We start from the raw sequence: 19,744 nt of genomic DNA on the forward strand, positions 1-19,744 counted from the left end.
CTTAGCAAAGTATTATTCACTTTATTGTGAAAGTTTTAACCAAAGCATTAAGACACACACACAAAAGAAATGTAACATACATATAGACAATAGAATGAAGTACTTAAAAGCCCAAGTGTAAGAGTAAGAATAATCTGAGTTCAAATCTTGGCTCTGCCATTTGCCAGATGGGTGTCTTGGAAGAATTTGAATTTTAAAAGGCGTATTTTCTTGTGTTTAAGATGAAGATCATAGTCCCTCCCAACACTGGGCTTTCAGGACTATTACATGGAAACATACATAAGGTACAGAGTGTCTAGCAATAGTGACATAAATAAATAGAGACATAAATAAATGACTATTTCTTAAAATTTACTTTGGAGAGGAAGATAAAAATGCCCATTATCTGCAGATGATATCATTTTCTAAAGAAAATCCAAAGTGATAAACTAAAAACTGTCAGAATCAAGATTTCCTATTTGAAAGAAATAGTCATTTTAACAAAAATGGAAAACAGATTTCATTCACAAAAAGCAATCTCAAACATTGACTCTCGAGTCATAAATGTAATGAGAAATACTCCCGTATTCTGAAAGAAAACTGCAGACGTTTTCCAAGGAGGCTTGGAGAGATGTGTGCCACATTTCCAGATGGAACAACTTAACTCTAAAGTTATCAATTCTTCTCCAATTACTTTGTAAATGCAATCTAAATATCATTTCTTTAAAGTTTTCAAAATGATTTTGAATATTATCGGAGAGAATAGATAAGAATACCCATGAAAAAATATGAAAAAGCAGATAACTTGTTAGATGAAAGATGAATTATTGAGTAAAAATCATTTTTTTTAACTGGCTATTTAAAACACACACACAAAATATAGTTTCAGTTTTCCTATTATACCCCAAAAAGTATTAGACTGATTATTAGTAGTACTTTTCCAACTACGAGTGCAATCTATGAATGGGCCCTCAAAAAATCTTTCTCAAACATGAGGTATGATAGAGAAAAGAAAATAGGGCATGTCTTACAGAGTAAGGGTGCTGCCTGGTGAAAGCTTTGAGTACTGGCTTACTGTAGAAATGATTTCTTCCTGTTTGAATGCCACTGGCCTTATGCATCGAACATGAAAAATTCAAGCCATGACAGTACAAAATAGAAACATAGGTGGAATTTTATCTGATCTCAGAGTAAGACAGAGATTTATAAACACATATCAATGCCAGAAATTCTAAACAAAAAGAATGATGGACCTGACTGGATAAAAACCTCAAAATCTTAGTTCATCAGAAAGCACTGTTAAAGACAAATGACATATTGGGAGAAAAGTGAACTATATATGAAGAATTCATATCAAATTAAGGATATAAAAGAATAACCTGAGAAACTATTGAGAAAAAAAATCAGCATCCTAAAAGGGAAATCATAAAGGATATGGGGCATTTTAAAAATAATTACAAATAGCATGCACACACACATACACACCTTTAACCTCCAGTATGGTCAAAGAAGTAAGAAATCAAAATGTGTAGGAGTCAGATAATTGTCTCCCAAGACCCATTCTTCTGCCTAGTAATAAGAACCCTGATTTTTAGCTGGCTTACTGCTTTCGACCTGAAAACTCTGTACTCCCCAGCATCTAGGTAGGACCATGTGTGACTGTACTCAGACTAAATTCAGACTGAGATGGCCATTGAGATGTAAGCAGAACTGTATCCAAATTCACAGAGGTCTGCTCGAAAGAAAGGGATGCCCTTCTTTGCTCTTCAATTTTTCCCACTGACTGGACTAAAGCTGGAAGGGCTGGAGCTCTAGCAGACATCTTGGACCATGAGGCAGACTTGTTTGAGCAACAAGGGTGAAGCCTGGTTCCCTCATGATTGAGGTTGCCTCATACAAGCCCTGGACTTCCTACCACTTGACTCATTTTATGTGAAAATGAAATACACCCTCTTTTGTTTAAACCCCTGTTATTTAGGTTCAGGAGTGTCAATCACATACTGTTAAACTAAATCCCTGCTAAGAAAGCTACCTTTTTCTTAACCCACAAAGTGGAAAAATACTTTTAAAAATTATAGTATCCAAAAATGATAGCGGTCCTCTGACTAGGCATTCCTACACATCACTTGTGGCACATCTTTTCTGAAAGAATTTCTGCTAGTATGTAACAGAAGACTTACAGTATACAAGCAATTTTACCCAGAAATTCTACTGCTAAAAATGCACCCTATGAAAATAATTAAGATGTGTGCAAAATTAATATACATTTTTGTTCATAAAAGCAGTATTTATAACTAAAAATTAGAGAAGCTAAATGTTCAATAATAAAGGACTAGTTATAATAATTATATACTTTTATAGAATTGAACACCACGCAGCCATTAAAAATCAGGTTTTAAAAGAATAATTGATGATATGGGAATATTATTAAGTATTATTAAGCTAATAGTAAAGATTTTTAAATAGTATTTTATTATATTCAGTTTGGGAGGCTGGGTAATTTTAAAAATTTATTCTTTGTATTTTGCAGTATTTTTAAGTGTTCTATAATAAATATGTATAACTCCTATGTTTTTTTTAATGCTCATTTTAAATGAGCCTATGTCTCCTGTCTTCCATCACATACCTGTCTTCTCCAGTTGGGTGGTTTCTTCTACTCAACTGCAGGCACAGGGTGTTCCGGTCCAGCATGCCTTGCTGGCTGGTACCATGGGGCAATTTTTCTGCTCCCTTGTCAGTCTTTACAAGGCATGAGGAACACATGATTTATAACCATAGGTCAAATATTCCCTCTCCAGGACATTCTAAGACCTTTAGCTAGTTCTAGGAACTACATGCTCCTGAGACAAGGAGCATGACCTCTGAGCCACACTGTGATGTCCCTTAGCTGCTGCTCATGCACAAGAAGGCAACCAACCAAGGTGCACAGGGCACCAGAGGGCAAAGTAGTCCCTTGTGGTTATCACAGAAAGCCAACAAGGAAAGCCACCCAGAGAGTGTAGAGGCCAACTTGAATCAGAAGTCTTGGAGTAAACCAGAGACGGCTCCTGAGGCCATCTCTGGTCTCCTCCTTCCTTAGATACCAAGTTGCCATTATTCCTGACACCTTGGCAACTTCTGACCTTGCACCAATATTGCCTGTAAAAAGGATGTGCTCTATCTCCATTATAAAATGTGTTCAGCTGCAAATAAGAAAGCTTAGTTAACAGTGGCATAAATTCATGGGGATTTACTTTGTGACACAAGAAATCAGAAGAAAGGCGTCACAATGTTGCTTCAGCTACTCCATAGTGCCACTGGGGACCCAGGTTCTTTCTGGGCTTCAGCTCAGTCATCCTTAATGGGTGGGGGGTGGGTTTGAAGCCTTAGGCTTGGCATCCTGTGGCTACAAAAAGGCTGCTGCAGCTCCACTCACACCTCTGCAAGGATAAAACACAGCACAAGTTCTGCCTGTCCCTGTTTGTTATAAAAGCAAAAGCTTTCTTAGAAATCTCTAGAAGACTTTTCTTGCATTTCACAGGCCAGAACTGAATCACAGGGCCACATCCTCAGCTGGAAGAGACTGGGAAAATAAGAATGCAGGTGAGCTTATTCTTCCTCAAAGAAAACCAGAATCAAACAGGTATGGGCTAGACAACTAACAATGTCTCTGCTACATGTCTGCAAGACTAATTCTAGAATTCCAAGGTCTTTTGGAAGGCTGGTATTGTCAAATTGTACAAAGAACAGATCCGTGTTAATGGGTGTGTGTGTGTGTGCATGCATGTTCACACACATTAAAAAAAGAAGGAAAATGTTATTTATTGAGCACCTTTTAGAACCCGCCACTTTCATAATTATCTCAATTAATTTGTTTCATTCTAATAACCTCTCAAGATAGGCCTACCTATTTTTTTTTACAGATGAGAAAACTGAGACTCAGAGAAGTTAAGTAGCTTGCCCAAAGCCACACAGCTAGCAAGTTCTGGGGCTAGAATTCAACTTTACAATTGCCTGGTTCCACAGGCGATGCATTTTCTAGTGTATAACACTCCCTCTCAACAAGTCTCATCATATATAGTTGAAGGCAAATAGTAGAGAAGTGCAAACAAGTTTGCCTAAACCTTGAAGATACAGAGTTAGGCTCACAGAAGGTCAGGGGAACAGGAGTCTTCCTGTAGAAGACAGAAAGCAAAGGCAGCACATGTGGCAGAGGCCACACTGTGATGTCCCTTAGCTGCTGCTCATGGACAAGGAGGCAACAAACCATGTGCACTGGGCCCCAGAGGACAAAGGAGTCAGTGTGGTTATCACAGAAAGCCAACAAGGAAAGCCACCCAGAGAATTTAGAGGCCAACTTGAATCAGAAGTCTTGGAGTAAACCAAGAAGGAGGTCAGTCTCTGCCATATGGAGAAAAAACAACTCATAACAGACAGGAAGTAGAAACACACTAAATTTAATTTAGATATTTATGAAGTATTGCTCTAATTAAATATGTAACAGATATATTACAGATATATTATATATTATATATATTTATATATAATTATATATATAAAATATATTATAACAGATATATTATATTATATATATAATATAAACAGATATATTAATTTACTAAGTGTAAATTAATATTTACACTTAATGGTGACCATATACTTGACAGACCCTATGCTGGGGATATAAAGATAAATTAGACATAATCCCTGCTTTCAAGAAGGTCACAACCTAATGAGTTTACAATGCCAGTACATAAGGTTCAAAACGTAATAGAATCACCTGTATTTTTAAGTAGGTGTCCTTGTTTCAACCACATGAAATGAAGCCTAGCTCTTCTGACCAAAGAGACCACGATCGTAGTATGTCAAAATTATAGAAATGTATTCAGCAATAAAAATTATTGGAGTCCTGGACTTATAAACTCTGCTCTATAAAGACATGGAAAACAGCTCAGCTCGACACAATTATTACCCTGAGACATAAGTGAGCTCCATATGCAGACCCATGAGCAACACACTGTGGTTGTATCTGGTCCTAAGACTTCTTGTTATCCCACTTAGGGGAGAAACAGCATAGGACCTGGGCACAGAACAGGCACTTAATAAATGCCAGCTGGCTGGATGGACGGCTGAATGGATGAAGATACATTACTCACTACCACAGACCCAGTCGCTGTCCTCAATTTTAGGGCAAAAAAAAAAACCCTCTGGGGGTATTGTTTAAAGCTTTAAATTTTAAATATAGCTCAGAGAACTTGAGAAGCAAGGTACACAAAGTAACATATCTGTGTTATTTTAACTCATTATACTTTCCCCAAATAGGCAAGTTTCCTCTTGGGCACAATGGTAATCAGATTTTAATCCAACTATTTCACAAGACAGAACTATGTATAATTCTTGTAACAGAAGCTCTTCACTCAAATGAGAACAAATGCTCATAATCTCCATATACTTCCTCCTCTGGCTATAAATGTTCTGTGTTCTCACAAGAGCCCAAAGAAACACTAAACAGAATGTTCTATACCACAGGATGCTACACCTCTGTCATTAAGGCAAAAATATTTGCTTCTTGAGACACCTTGAGCTCTTCTCTCAAGTCAGGGAGGTAGGCTGTAGGGAGAGAACAGACTGCCTGAGCTTGCTTCTGATGATGGCATCTTCCCAGTGCAGGGGAGCCAGAAACGCACAGCAGTTACCTGTTAGCCTGAGGTCATGCCCCAGAATGACCCATGTAAGGAAGTACATAGACAAGTACCTTCAGGTGGAGGAAGCTGCCTCTTCGACTTTGGGACCTAAGTCACCTACAAAACCCAACTTTTCCAAGGGCTGGGACCACCAAAATCTCAAGTACATAAATGTGCCTGGAAAACAGTAAGACCCTATACATTTCCTCAGATACTTCATTCCACAAATGATTGAAGTCAGCCTAATCTGTGCCATGCACTGTCCTGGGCATGGTACACACAGCAGCCAACAGGCTGTAGGAAAAGCTGGAGCTGACGACCCTGGTGGAGAAGACAGGCTGGCAGGTGTGAATCACAGACAGAAGTCTGGCAGGTGAGGGGACGCTATTGCAGCCACCCAATCATGTGGGGGTGGCGGACAGGGGGTCTATGGGAAGTACAGATGCCAGATCCTGGAGGCTGGGGAGAACCAGCAGTATCCCACCCTAGAGGAAACAGGTCATAGACTGAGATCTGGATTTAGATGAGGTCAAGGGAGTAACGGGACATGATGCCGTCCACTCCAAGCTACTGTCCTGGAGTGCAAAAACTCCCTGGTGACTAGCCTGGCTTATGATATAATATCCTAAATTCTAAGATTTTGGGATTTACAGGGAGAGAGATTTAGGCCTCTTCAGCCTCTGTAATACTTCTCAGGGGTAGTTCCATAGGATTAGTAGCCCTCATAAAAAAGGACATTTATTTTTTTTTTAACTTAGTTTTTTTGCAAGTCATTTTCGGGAGTATTTCTTGGCTGGGGCTATGATCACATCTGTTTTTGAGTGAAGCCCAGGGGATCTACTTGGTTGTCAGCCTCACTCCACTTCCACACATGACTTGGTGGCAACAGCCATTTAGGAGACTCAAGCTTGGACCAAACATAGTAAGGCCAAGGAATCCAGAGTAAATTGGTGCTCTCTTGGCTAGGGTGAGAGGAGACAGGCAAATGTAACTACCTTCTTGAGACCCTCCCCCCACCACCGACTGCTATGCAACAGGTGGGCTGGGTTTGTTCATTCAAGATCCTTCTACATGGTAAAATTTACGCAAGTATGAAGGACCTGCCTCCAGGAAGACCTGCTACTACATCACTGGAAAACTTGAAAGCAGGGCTTCACACATTATGCAGACCCTATGGTCTCCTCTCTCCTAATATCACTGTTCCTCAACCTCCCAGTACTTCCCCTAAATTGTTCTGAAGTTATTGCTGCTTTAAGCTCATTCTAAGCCTTGAAATAATAAGATTCATAACCAGATCTCCTACTGTGTCAGCAGGTCTCTTCTCTTGACATAGAGCTCTGCTCACTCTTTTCAAGCAGGAGGGCCTTGGAGGTGACCTTTCTGGGACTAAGAGAAGAATACAAGGTTTTACTCTAATTACTTCTTTGTGATTTGAACACATTTCTCAGTTCCCTCTTTTACTTCAGTCTCTTCGGAATAAGGAGAGAGCTGGATGGTTGTTTGTGTTTTGGTTGCAGCTCTAACCAATCTGAACATCTATCACTATACATTCAACCAACTATTGATTCTGAGCTTTATCTGGCATCATTATATATTCCTCAAGTTAAATTATCAAAGTGACATTCCTGCTTTATATGTAATTGCCACTTCGGGTTTTCAAACAGAGAATCATCATCATTGATATGACAATGATGATAAAAGTTATATTTTGTGAACTGTGACTCTACTTTTATAGCGAAAATTGAGCTCATTTGATTCTCACTACACCTGTTGGACTGGGGCCACACCTTTCTTTGCTCTCTGCCCTGTCAAATGCCTAGCTCCCAATACACCACTTGGATCTAGGAAAGAGGCCTACCAACATTTCACTAAGCAGCCTGCTTTGTGGGGTGGAAGCCACTTACTTTCGTCTGGTGATAATTTCAATTTATTTTTTATTGTAATGCTGTCTTTTCTTTTCACAGTAATGGATAGCAGGGCAATGGAAGAATAGTCAACCTCAGGACAGATTACAAATTAATTTTTATCTTTAAGAGCTAGGATGGAAACTTGTAGCTATCAGAAAAGTATAATATGGTGGTAAACAATGAGCCCATGCCAGTGTTTTGGTAAACTTCAGAGAGCTAAGCCTGCTTGAGAAAAAGACAGGAGAAAATGTGTGAGGACATTACTTCCTTCACTTTGGAAAAATCCCATCAGTGAGGGCTGTGATCTCGTAAAGGGCTATATTCTCTGAATACCGAAAGCATGGGAAAATTTAGCTTAAAGTGTATGGAGGGACACATGTGTGGAAGAGTGGGGTGTGCACTTTTTCTTTTTTCAAAGGAAGCCTGACCTTTCAGTGGACATTGAATTTAGGTTAAGAACACAGTATAATGTAAGGGTAAGAGCACAAGTTCCAGAAAAGGCTTCAGATCCCTGTTCTGTCATCTATTATCTGTGTGGCCTTAGGCAAGGTACTGAATAGATCCAAATCTCAAATTTTCTCACCAGCAAAGGAGATAACATTATTTGGCTGTTAGAGGGATTAAACATATGCATAAAGTGCTTAGCACAATTCACAAATTAAGCACCTTATACAGACTATCTTGTGCCATAAATCATCTGTTTACTATTTTAAACACTGTATATTATGGTACATATGTACAATGGACAACATTTTAAAAAGAATAAGGTAGATTCATTTGACATTTGTCAGTCATTGAAAATCTAGACAAAAAGACTTCCTGTAACTTCCATTCTACTTGGGCAAGATAGACAATAAAGAAAAAAGGTAAGCAAACGAATATATTAGAAGGTGATAAATGATACAGAGAAAAATAAATAGGAGAAGGTAGGTAGGAAGTTCAGGGGAAGGTTTCCTGAGAAGGTGACATTTGTGCAAAGATTTAAAGAGGTGGTTTATGGAGTGGCCCCATGGATGTCTGGGGAAGAGGTTCCTGGCCTAGGAGATGGTCAGTGCCAAGTCCTGAGGCAGTGGTGTGAAGGGCACATTTGAGGAGCTCCAGGGAGACCTGTGTGCCTGGAGCTGAGCACACAAGTATCAGAGCAGCAAAAGATGGGGAAGATGAAAGAACTTTACTTTTCCTCTTAATCTTAACAAGATGGAGTATCTTGAACAGGAGACTACATAATCTGATTTACATTTTACAGAATCCGTTGGACTACCATGTGCAAAAAAAAGAACGTAAGGACCAGGAGATCAATTAGGAAGCTATTACAAGACAAGACAAGGATGTCTTAAACCTCTGGGGTGGTTCCTCTGTGGAGATGGTAAGAAGTGGTTATGTCTGAAACTATATTTGAAAGTGGAGCCAATATGATTTGCTGATAAGTTATATGTGGCATGTAAGAGAAAAAGAAGGTTGTTATATTTTTGTTTTTTGGCTTTTTATTCAGCAAATGGAAGTATAGAGTTGCAGTTAATTAAAATAGCAAACACTGCAGGACGAAGGAGCAGATTTTGGGGAAAGAGTAGGAGTTTGATTTTGGACATTAAGCTTGATATGCCTAGGGCATCCAAGTGGAAATGCTAAGTAGTCATTACATGTTTAAGTCTGGAGTTCAAGGAAGCAGGTAGGCAGGTTAGCTGGTGATAGACAGGCAAATACACACATATCTAGATAGGTCTACATGTACTTACATGAAAATATATGTATGATATATAAAAGGCAGGGTGCAAAACATTTTGTAGAATATAATCCCAATTATGGATGAGTAAAGTTAAAAAATTATTATATGCATATAAAAATAATTGAAGGTAAATGCAAAATAAATAAATTAATAACCAAACTGGGATGATGGATTAAAGACTTAAATGTAAAACCTAAAACTATAAAACCTCTTCAAGAAAACCTTGGAAATGCCATTCTAGACATAGACCTTGGCAAAGATTTTATGACAAAGATGCCAAAAGCAACTGCAACAAAAACAAAAATTGACAAATGGGACCTCATTAAACTAAAGAGCTTCTGCACAGCAAAAGAGAGTAAATAGACATCAACAGAGTAAATACACAACCCACAGAATGGGGGAAAATATTTGCAAATTATGCATCTGACAAAGGTCTGATAACCAGAATCAATAAGGAACTTAAATTAACAAGTAAAAAACAAACAACTCCCTTAAAAAGTGGGCAAAGGACATGAAATTTTTCAAAAGAAAACATATACATGGCCAACAAGCATATGAAAAAATGCTCAACATCACTAATCATTAGAGAAACACATATCAAAACGACAGTGAGATACCATCTCACATGAGTTGGAATGGCTATTATTAAAAAGTCAAAAAATAACAGATGCCGGCAAGGCTGCAGAGAAAAGAGAACACTTATATACTGCTGGTCGGACTGTAAATTAGTTCAGCCACTGTGGAAAGCTGTTTGGCAATTTCTCAAAGGATTTAAAAGAGAACTACCGTTTGACCCAACAATCCCATTATTGGGTATTTACCCAGAGGAATATAAATTGTCCTACCATAAAGACACCTGCATGCATCTGTTCATCACAGCACTATTCACAATAGCAAAGACATGCAATCAACCTAAAAGCCCATCAGTGGTAAACTGCATAAATAAAATGTGGTACACATGTACCATAGAATACTACATAGCCATAAAAAAGAGTGAGATCGTATCCTTTGCAGCAACATGGATGGAGCTGGAGGCCATTATCCTAAGCAAACTCATACAAGAACAGAAAACCAAACACTGCATCATCCTACTTATAAATGGGAGCTAAACACTGAGTACACATGGACACAAAGAGGGGAAGACTAGATACCAGGGCCTACCTGAGGGTTGAGTGTGGGAGGAGGGTGAGGATCAAAAAATTACCAATTGGGTATGCTTATTATCTGGGAGATGAAATAATCTGTACACCAAACCCTCACAACATGCAATTTATCTATAGAACCAACCTGCACTTATACCCCTAAAACTAAAAGTTAAAAAAAAAAAAGAATTTATGTTAATTTTGTACATAAAAAAAAAAAAACAGTAAGGGCAGGAGAAGAGTACTGTCTGGGCAAACTATCAAAGCCATTAATTTCTACCACAAACCTCTATCCCATTCACTGAACTCTGGTTCCAACCCCAGCTACATTTCCCTCAGCTTATCCTTCTTTCTCTGTTCACCTTTAGCTTTCCCCAGTCACTTGCTATCAAATCGACTTCAGAGGACCGGGAAAACCTGTGGTGCACTTTCCCAGAGTTGAACTCACAGAAAAGGAAGAATCTGAGATCAAAGTCAAAGTCAGCAGTTACCTCAGAGTCCTGACAAATGAGTTTCTCTTCTTTGATGCAGTTGCCAATTTAATTCTCAAGCATTTTTTTAAGGTCACGACATTTAGAATAACAAGGCCCTAAAAATTAAATATTCCTTTATGTGCTTAATTTCTGACCCAAATGTAGTACTGAATGACAAGTGAATGAAGCTGAATAGGTATAGAAAGGTTAGTATAAACTGCTTTTAAATTCCAAGTTTGCAAGCCCAAGGCTTTCACTCTCTTACACAACGGGCATTAAAGAAAAATGTTCTTTCCTGGATGCAAAGATAAATCTCCATTTTTCTAGGAGCCTCTGCAGCAGGATTCTTTCAGGAATTTTCCATTGAGACATTACAGCTAGGAGGAACTCCTTACCCTATTCCCTTTTGCACCGCCTCCTGTTCCCTTTTATACACATTTTTCCATCTCCACTTGTGATAAGTAATGGAATTGGACAACCGTCTGTCAACCCAAGACGGTTTCCCCCAGAATCTAGCCCTCAGGTTGAAAACACTGTTTGAGAAAAGAAAATCACTGTAGACTATTTTTCTACTGTTCTAAATAGCTCAGCTGGAGGGAAGTTGTTATTTCCTCTTTAGCACGCCCTGTTGGAAAAACTTGCAGTTCTCTTTCCTCCCCTCCTGCACCAAACCTGCCCCCATCCTGCTCCTACCTCCCAGCTCATGTCAGGCCAGGAAGCGGGTAACAGTTCCACAGCCTTCTCCATAATTTCTTAGGCTGGAGTCACATCCCTTCTAATCTAATCTGTGCCAACAGAAGAAAAGAAGGAGCTGTCCTTGGAGAATGTTCTGTTTCCTCTTCTAGAGATAGAGTGGAGGGGGCGGGTGGGAGAGCGCCTGTAGGATGCCATTCTAAACCTTGCTGGTTTGGGAGTGTGGTGACATTCTCTGCCTGATGGTTAATACTGTAAGATGCGGGCAAGTGACTTCAGACCCAGGAGAAATTAAATTTAACTCCCACCATACAGACCTGCCACCATCTTCAGGCTAAAGATGCTGCTGACTGTGACTGAGGATGTACCCACACGTGATAGGAACAAACTCACTAGACCCAGGGTCAGGTGAGCTGTCAGCTGACAGCACGCAAGGATCTTTTCTCAGTGAGCCTCCAGGGTTCTCTTCTGGTGAATGTGGACTGAATAAAGACGAGTGGTGGTCAAACTCTTCCCACAGGTGTAATCTAAGTGGTAACGTGTAAGAATGGAGTCACTCTCGGGGAGATCTGAGGCCCCACCAATTTGGCCTTCCCCTGGTCCCTATGGGGAAAGCTGTGGCACCTTGGAGGAACAGAGAGGACTCCTCAACATGGTGTGATAGGGGATAAGTGAGACCCTTCTTGATCCAAAATCCTACAACCCTGCCAAGTCCTCACCTCGGGGAAGAGGAAGCTCCAAATCCCTCCTCAGATGAGGTGCGGGGAATGGGGCTGCTATGCTCAGGCTGGAAGGGAGTGGTTTATGTCCCTGAAACAGGGGAAGTAGGGCAGAGTGGGCAGATGCTCAGGTTCAGAAAGGGTGGAGTATGGGCTAGCTGAAAAATCTACCTTAAAGCCTCCACTTTTAAGAGACCTCTATTTCCTCTTTAGATTTTCAAGCATTACAAATAATAATAATAATAAAGACAGCACCTCAGACTTTCCTCATGGTTTTCACTGAGTACTGAAGAAAAAGCATCAGCAATGCCCTGGAGCTGAAGAATTCAGGTCAGAGCTAAAAAAGTGACTTTGCTGACTGGGCTGACTGTTGGGTCCTAAAAAATACCAAGAGAAACTGGGAGAGACCTTTCCTGAAAAGACTCAGAAAAAATGCACAGAACCCCAGGTCCAACACAGAGATTTCAATTTTATCTCCCTCTTTTTAACTGTGTTTTCCTTTATTTATTTTTTGTTTTTGTGGATAACCATTGCTTCATACTCTTGAGGCTGGACTGGCTTTATGGAGACGAGAGAGATAAGGCAATGAAGTCACCTGCCCATGTCAGGAGGTAATTTAGAGGTGTAGTGGAAATATTCAGAAATTTTAAAGGATGGTCCCACCTTTCACCATCTCTTCAGGGTACACGCCAAAGGAGAGATGCCAGATAAACAAAGAGAACAACAACAACAAAAAAATCAGCCGCTTGGCTTTGACTTCTGAAAAAAAAAAAACAGATGAAACTTAAAGGTGAGACAAGAGACTTCTGATTTGCCAGAGCTGAATATGTTATAACTCAAAAGACCAAAGGCTGGAAGAGGCAGAGAAGCAGAGCACACTAGGAGATTGGAAGAGAGTGAGTTAGACCTGCCTCATACATCCTCCACACTGACATCCAGTGTTGACCAAAGTGGGGCTACAAGAAGTAAACCTCTGAGAAGGAGAATATCATGCAGGTGAGTGCTGGATTTTCCTCTCTGTAATTCTCCCCATCTCTCACCCAGTTCTGGACCCTAGGTTGGGAAGAGGTGATTCTGAAACCTGAGACAGGTGGGGAGCCCTGGCAGTAAAGAGGACCTGTGTTTGGCTACCAGCTTGAAAGCCAATTTGAGGCAAGCCTCATAAAACCGTGCTCTGCATTGAGTAGAAACGGTTGCCAGGCACCTCTAAAAGAACCTAATGCATATCTTGGTCTAACAGAACAGATCCATGAAGAGAAGGCTTGAGATAGCAACCTCACTACAGTCTTTCTTGATGCCAGAAAACCACAGAAGGGCCTCCTCAAGTTTTCTGTGCCCCTGAACAGGGCCAAGAAGAAGCTGAGCGGGCTAGTAAACCCAGAGGAATCTAACAGAGAACAAAGAGGATTCACCATGACCTCAGTGGACAAGGTGAGTACAGGTCTCTCGGTAGATGCAGTGAGAATGAACACCACTGGCCTAACTGAAGATGTTAAGAACTCCATCTAAGTGGATGGATCCCAAAGAAAGAGAAAACACCAGGAAAAGCCTCCCACCAATACTGTAGCTCATAAGCCCTCAGCCCACTTCTACTTCCTGGAATTCAGGTACAGCCCTGCGTTAACAGAATTGACCTGGGAGTGACTTTATAAAAGTTTCACCTCAGAAATGAGGTTCAGAATAGAGGTAAGGTTGAAAATAAAATATCAACACAACAGTTTGTGTGTATGTATGTGTGTGTATGTGTGTGCATGTGTGTATTGCCACAGTTTTTACAGACCTGCATTTATAAGACTGTAAACTCTCATTTCTGCAATAGGCACAGAAATAAGACAGCTCCTCCTACGGTCCAGAGCCATAATGTGTCTCAGGGGCCAGGACTGCCTGTGGACACCACGCCCACTGCCTGCAGCTTCTGGAAGAGGCTGCTGACAGGTAAGGGGAGGTGGACTGCATGCTCAGCTCTTCTTCCTCCCTCTCTCCACAGCTAAGTTGCCAACTGAAAGTTGCCTCTTATTTCACTTCTGATCTCTCCCTTGTACCCATGCCCTCCTCTTCATTTGAACTGCCACCACCTCAGGTCAGCCCTGTTGCCTGTCATGAATTACTGTGAGAGCTGCATGGAAAGGGGTGTCAAATCAAAGGAAAAGGTCAGCCTTCCCGTGCTCAATTTTGTCCAGGTAAAGCATTATTACTTAAGTGTTTCATTTCAAAGAATGACTCTGGGGATTTATCAATGCCCTCACTCCCCCAAATGTGTTCTTATCCTGTAGGAAAACACTGATCAAATCCATATTAGATAGTTTGGCCAGGCCTAGTAGCTCACACCTGTAATCCCGGCATTTTGGGAAGCCGAGGCAGGAGGACTGCTTGAGGCCAGGAGTTGAAGACCCGCCTGAGCAACATGGCGAAACCCCATCTCTACTAAAAATACAAAAATTAGCTAGGCGTGGTAGTGCACGCCTGTACTCCCAGCTACTAGGGAGGATGAGGCAGGAGAATCGCTTGAACCCAGGAGGCAGAGGTTGCAGTGAGCTGAGATTGCACCACTGCACTCCAGCATGGGTGACAGAGCAAGATTTCATCTCAAAAAAAAAAAAAAATCCATATTAGATAGTTAAACATGTACCCTAATAGGTGATTATTTTCTCCTGCGTTAGGATACTGTTGGTATTGTCATAAATTAACTACCACCAACAGGTAGCTTCTGCTTCCCCTCATACTTACGTGAAAACTCTGCTGTAAGTCAAAGCCTAGAAATGAAGTCTTTAACAATGAAGCACAGTCTTAGAACCTCATGGAGAGAATTGTACCAAGTTTGAACTACTGACACTCCAAGTAACAGACTCATTGGTGCAGGCTTCCAAGGTGGTATTTCTTAGATAATTTCCAAAGAGTGTTCATAAAAGCAAATTGTTGACCCAAGATCCGGTGGAGCAAAAATCATTATACTGGACTAAAGGAACTGATGAGGAAATAGAATTTTAGTTGTTTTGTAATATTGTTGGTATTATGTTTAATGTTCTATTTTCTGATATCACAGAGTTTTTTCTGTTTTTTCCTGATCTGTCTCTCACCAATAACTTAGTAGCCTGTGCTTTTGTAAACATTTTGAAATGAAAGATTTTTAAATGGTAATCTTGTTCTCACTGGCCTTTCAGAATTCAGGAAGAACACTTTGTCTGAGTCTCTTTACTTTTAATGGCAATGGGGTTACTTGTATAGATTCAATAAGAATCTGTTCTCATTTTTACCCATAAATAATTGAACAAATAGATGGCACAGTCAAGGCCACACCTGGAATGTCAATCTCATCTGCTTAAATATGAAGCCCATCATTAAGAAACAACGGTTGTTCTTTATTTGCAAAATCATGAGGCCCTCCCAGAAACCCAGACTGTTACCTTATAATGGCAGACTTGGAGGCCATCTCTCTTAAGGAGAGATGCATTCACCCTCATTTACAGATACTACAGGCAAAATAGTGGCAATGACTTTTTTTATTTAGTTTTTTTTGAGATGGAGTCTCACTCTGTTGCTCAGGTTGAAGTACAGTGGCGCGATCTTGACTCACTGCAACCTCCACCTCCCAAGTTCAAGCAATTCTCCTGCCTCAGCCCCCTGAGTAGCTGGGATTACAGGCACCAGCCACCACGCCTGGCTGATTTTTGTATTTTTGGTAGAGGTGGGGTTTCGTCATGTTGGCCAGGCTGGCCTTGAACCCCTGACCTCCAGTTATCCACCCACCTCGGTCTCCCAAAGTGCTGGGATTACAGGTGTGAGCCACCACACCCGGCTGGCAACATGGCGTTGCCTAGACTCAGAATAAAAGCAATAAACAATATACCTAGAATAAGAGAGGCTTCTGAAATTTCCTAAGATTTTTAAGAAATCTCCAGACAGAAGTTAATTTTCTGGGCTATGTAGTTGCTTAACACCACATGGCTTTAGATTTTCTGACCAGACTACAAAAAGGCTTATGTATATTAGTTAACTTTTCTTACTGCATTTATAACTAAATGAATCAGGCCTAACTGCAATGAGATTAGCTTTTTAGAAATCAAGAATAATAATTGGAGATTATTTGTAATCACAGTGTTTTGTGGTTTACAACGTCCTTCCACATCCTGACTTAAACCTCGTTAAAAAGCCTTTAAACACAATATTCCTGAAGTCACCATGATTACATTTAGATTTGAAATCGTCATCATTTATTTGCCCTGGAAAAGACAACATAGCTTATAAAGAGCCAAATAGATAAACGTTCACACCCCATTCATTCCGCTCCATTACAAATCACTCCTAGATTTAAAAACATAAGCATATACACACGTGTGCATGCACACACACACACACACACACACACACACACAGAAATGCAACAATTTCCAAGAAAAGCCGACTACAGCTGAGAAAGCCCAATTCCACAGAAGGCAAATTCAAACGTCTATCTTGGGTCTCACCAAGTAAGGCTCAAAAAGAGGCTGAGACCAGTGGGACGACATTACTTTCTCCATCATGAAAACATCCAAACGAGCCCAACCTTTCCTGCCCCTCTCAGCCATGGAAGAGAAACAGTTACCCCTAGGGAGGTATTCTCTTTCATCTGTCCCCTGGCTCTGTGCTGCCTTACAAGCAGAATATATTAATAAGGAAATACTTTAGGGGAGAACTCTCTCCACTGTTGTGACATCTCTGCAGTCTCTGTTTCGATATTTGGTCTGAGAAGTTCAAAGGATTCGAAAGATTAGAGTTCAAGAAAGACTAAGATGTACCCCAGGGCAGGTCCTGGTCTTAGATGCTGAAAAACATGCTCCTCCCACACCATAGCAAATATGACCTCTAAAAGAACCTAGTGGATATCCTGGTCTAACAGGATTATTTTCAAAGGCTCTTGTTCTTCTTTTTAATGGTAGTTGAAGGCAATTCAGTTTAGGGTCCCTAAATCTGGAGTACTTACTTGTCATGTCTGCTCATTTCTCCAGTTTGTTCCTGGTGCCTGAGACAGAGCTCGGCCACATCAACCCTCCATGACCCCCCATTCCTGCCCAGGAATTCTCTGGAGGAGACCCCCACTCACCACTCCTTTCTGCCTTGTGCTTTGGTGGCTCAGGCTCTGGGAGACATGGACAGGGCCCATCACAGAGGGTGGTGAGGCTTTTGCCAGTAGAACAAGCATGGAACTCCAATTTGCACTGCAAAACAGAGACACAACAGGTCTTAAAAATGCAGCCACAACAGACCCCTACTCTGCCTCCTAAGAAACAGCAGTGCCCTTTGCTTCACAAAAGCAAAGACAAAGCAGGGAGAGGTCGACCTCAGGTAGAGGTCTCAATTACAGAATACTGAATACGAAATGGCCTTTTATATTTTACCAAATGCAGAGGATAACTTCTAAAAACACTGTAGAAGCCCTAGAAGACTTCCTTTAATGATGGTAAACACTACTGTTACTATTTCTAAAATAAAATTATTAATATGAAACTTAACATCTGTAGAGTCCTATCTGGTCCAGGAACCCCCTCCATTCACTTTGAGGCAACTTCTCCACACTCCTCCCGTGTGGAGGCAGCACCGCTGGAATATCGCTGCTGGTCCCTCTCAGCCTGCTCACATGCTCTTCCTGGGAGGGAAGAGTAACAATCCCTTTAGTAAGTCTGTATGGTAATCTGAGGCTCAGCCCTTTCCCCTTGGGAGCAACGAGGAATGAATGCTCTTGCTTCCATTGTCCAAAACCTAGGTTTACACGGGTCTTCCCCCATCAGAGGATGCCTGCCATCTAACTAGCTTGTGACTCTGTGGAAATGTTTACCTAATTCTAGGATTAAATATTAGAAGCCCATAATCCACATCCTCTTGTCAACCCTTTGTCAGTAGCAATGGTAATATTTTAGTCATTTTTCTGTCAGCTCTTTACTCTTAAGTCTCAATGAATTCTCAGAACACAGGTGGGAGAGAGGAATGTTATTAATAGGTGCAAAAGACAACAATTATCAGCATTTGTATTATTCCTACATTATGGAAGAAGAAATTAAGACTCAGGTTAAGTAACTTGCAAAAGATCACAAAGCTCAGGGCTAAGCACTTAATGCATTCCACAACACTGTGTATATGGGGCTTCGGAATACAGACATCCCATACTGAACTGTGTGTGGCTAATTACGCAACTTTGCTATTGGCCTGGATCTGTGTTGTCTGAGAGTTTACTCCTTTTTTGTCTGTAAATTTCTCAAGATCAAGGCTGGTGTGTAATCGGTCCTCTGCAAAGACCCATGGGCCCAGGACCACATGTGTATCTGGTGGAGGTTCAAAGGAAGAAGAGATAGGTGAAATTTAATGAGCACCCACTGTGCGTGCAGCTCTTATCAGGTGCCATGGGGAATCTTTTAAATGAAAGAAAAGAGGAGATACAGTCCTTGCCCTTGGAAAACACAAATGCATACCTTTGAAAAAAGTACACTAGCATTTGCAAAGCCACACACATGAGCGCAGATAAATACTGGCTCATTGTGAGAGGACAAGCTATTCAGTCCCTATACCGAATAGAAACGGAGGGAAAGAATACTTTAAACCTGGTTCTAAACGTACTGAAGTCATTCCTGTGTCACTCCAATGATCACCCATACAGTCACCGGCTGCCCATTCAGGGAGAGGGCAACAGAGCAAACCGACAGAGTGCTGGCTCCCTCTTGATACAAAACTTCCTCTTGTGCATATTTGTTCAGTGCCTAGTACGTGCCCAGCATGGCAGCAGGCATTGTGGGGGCTACACAAAAATAAGCCATTGCCCATGTCTCACACATCAACTGAGATGATGAAGCAAAAAAGAGTGTGTCCTTGTAAAGCCATGTGGATGTGACTATAAGGTGAGGCAGGACATACGTCTCCGTAGGGATGGGGTACGAAAGAGGCTCTCAGGTATGGGATGTGCTACAGAGAGCACGTGGACTGAAGTTGAGCCGAGTGGAATGCCGGGAAGGCAGCAAGCAGGTCACTAGCATAAGGAGCTTCCTTTCACTCAGCACAGCGTGTGTGCACGTGCCCAGGGCCGGACACAGCTGCCATGACTGGCCTGCTGCCTCCTCCGCCTCTTCTGGGCTAGTTCTCTGGAACAATCCTCTGTTTCAGACTAGTGGTTCTCCAGCTTATTAAAAGAATCCTTAAAGCTAATTTAGGGGAAAAAATATATTTTTATGTGTCCATTTGTTTCATAAAGTCAAAATTATTACCTTTATTTATCATAAAGTCTTATCATGCTATTGCTGTTACTGCCCGATTGTATCTGTGATAGACTGTGAGACTCCCCCTCTCCACCCCATTCTCTTCTCTCTCTGAGAGAGGAATCCACACTTCTGCTCCAGGCCCCATGTCTTGCAGCAGCACCTCCCTGTAGGAGGGTCAACTTTCCCACCAGGTCTAGCCACATGCTCACTCCACCCAGT

At 41.1% G+C, this 19,744-nt stretch overlaps 1 protein-coding gene across 1 annotated transcript in view; it reads right to left on the minus strand.

Moving 5' to 3' along the window:
• SPOCK1 (SPARC (osteonectin), cwcv and kazal like domains proteoglycan 1) overlaps window positions 1–19,744 on the minus strand; it is a 535,952-nt gene that overhangs the window by 69,283 nt on the left and 446,925 nt on the right. Inside the window, exon 6 of the mRNA XM_024247208.3 lies at window positions 17,383–17,497. Coding sequence (XP_024102976.1) covers window positions 17,383–17,497 — 115 coding nt within the window. The remainder of the gene's footprint in view (window positions 1–17,382; window positions 17,498–19,744) is intronic.

The sequence above is a fragment of the Pongo abelii genome, chromosome 4, assembly GCF_028885655.2.
Source record: "Pongo abelii isolate AG06213 chromosome 4, NHGRI_mPonAbe1-v2.0_pri, whole genome shotgun sequence".
In the NCBI taxonomy this organism is placed as follows: domain Eukaryota; kingdom Metazoa; phylum Chordata; class Mammalia; order Primates; family Hominidae; genus Pongo; species Pongo abelii.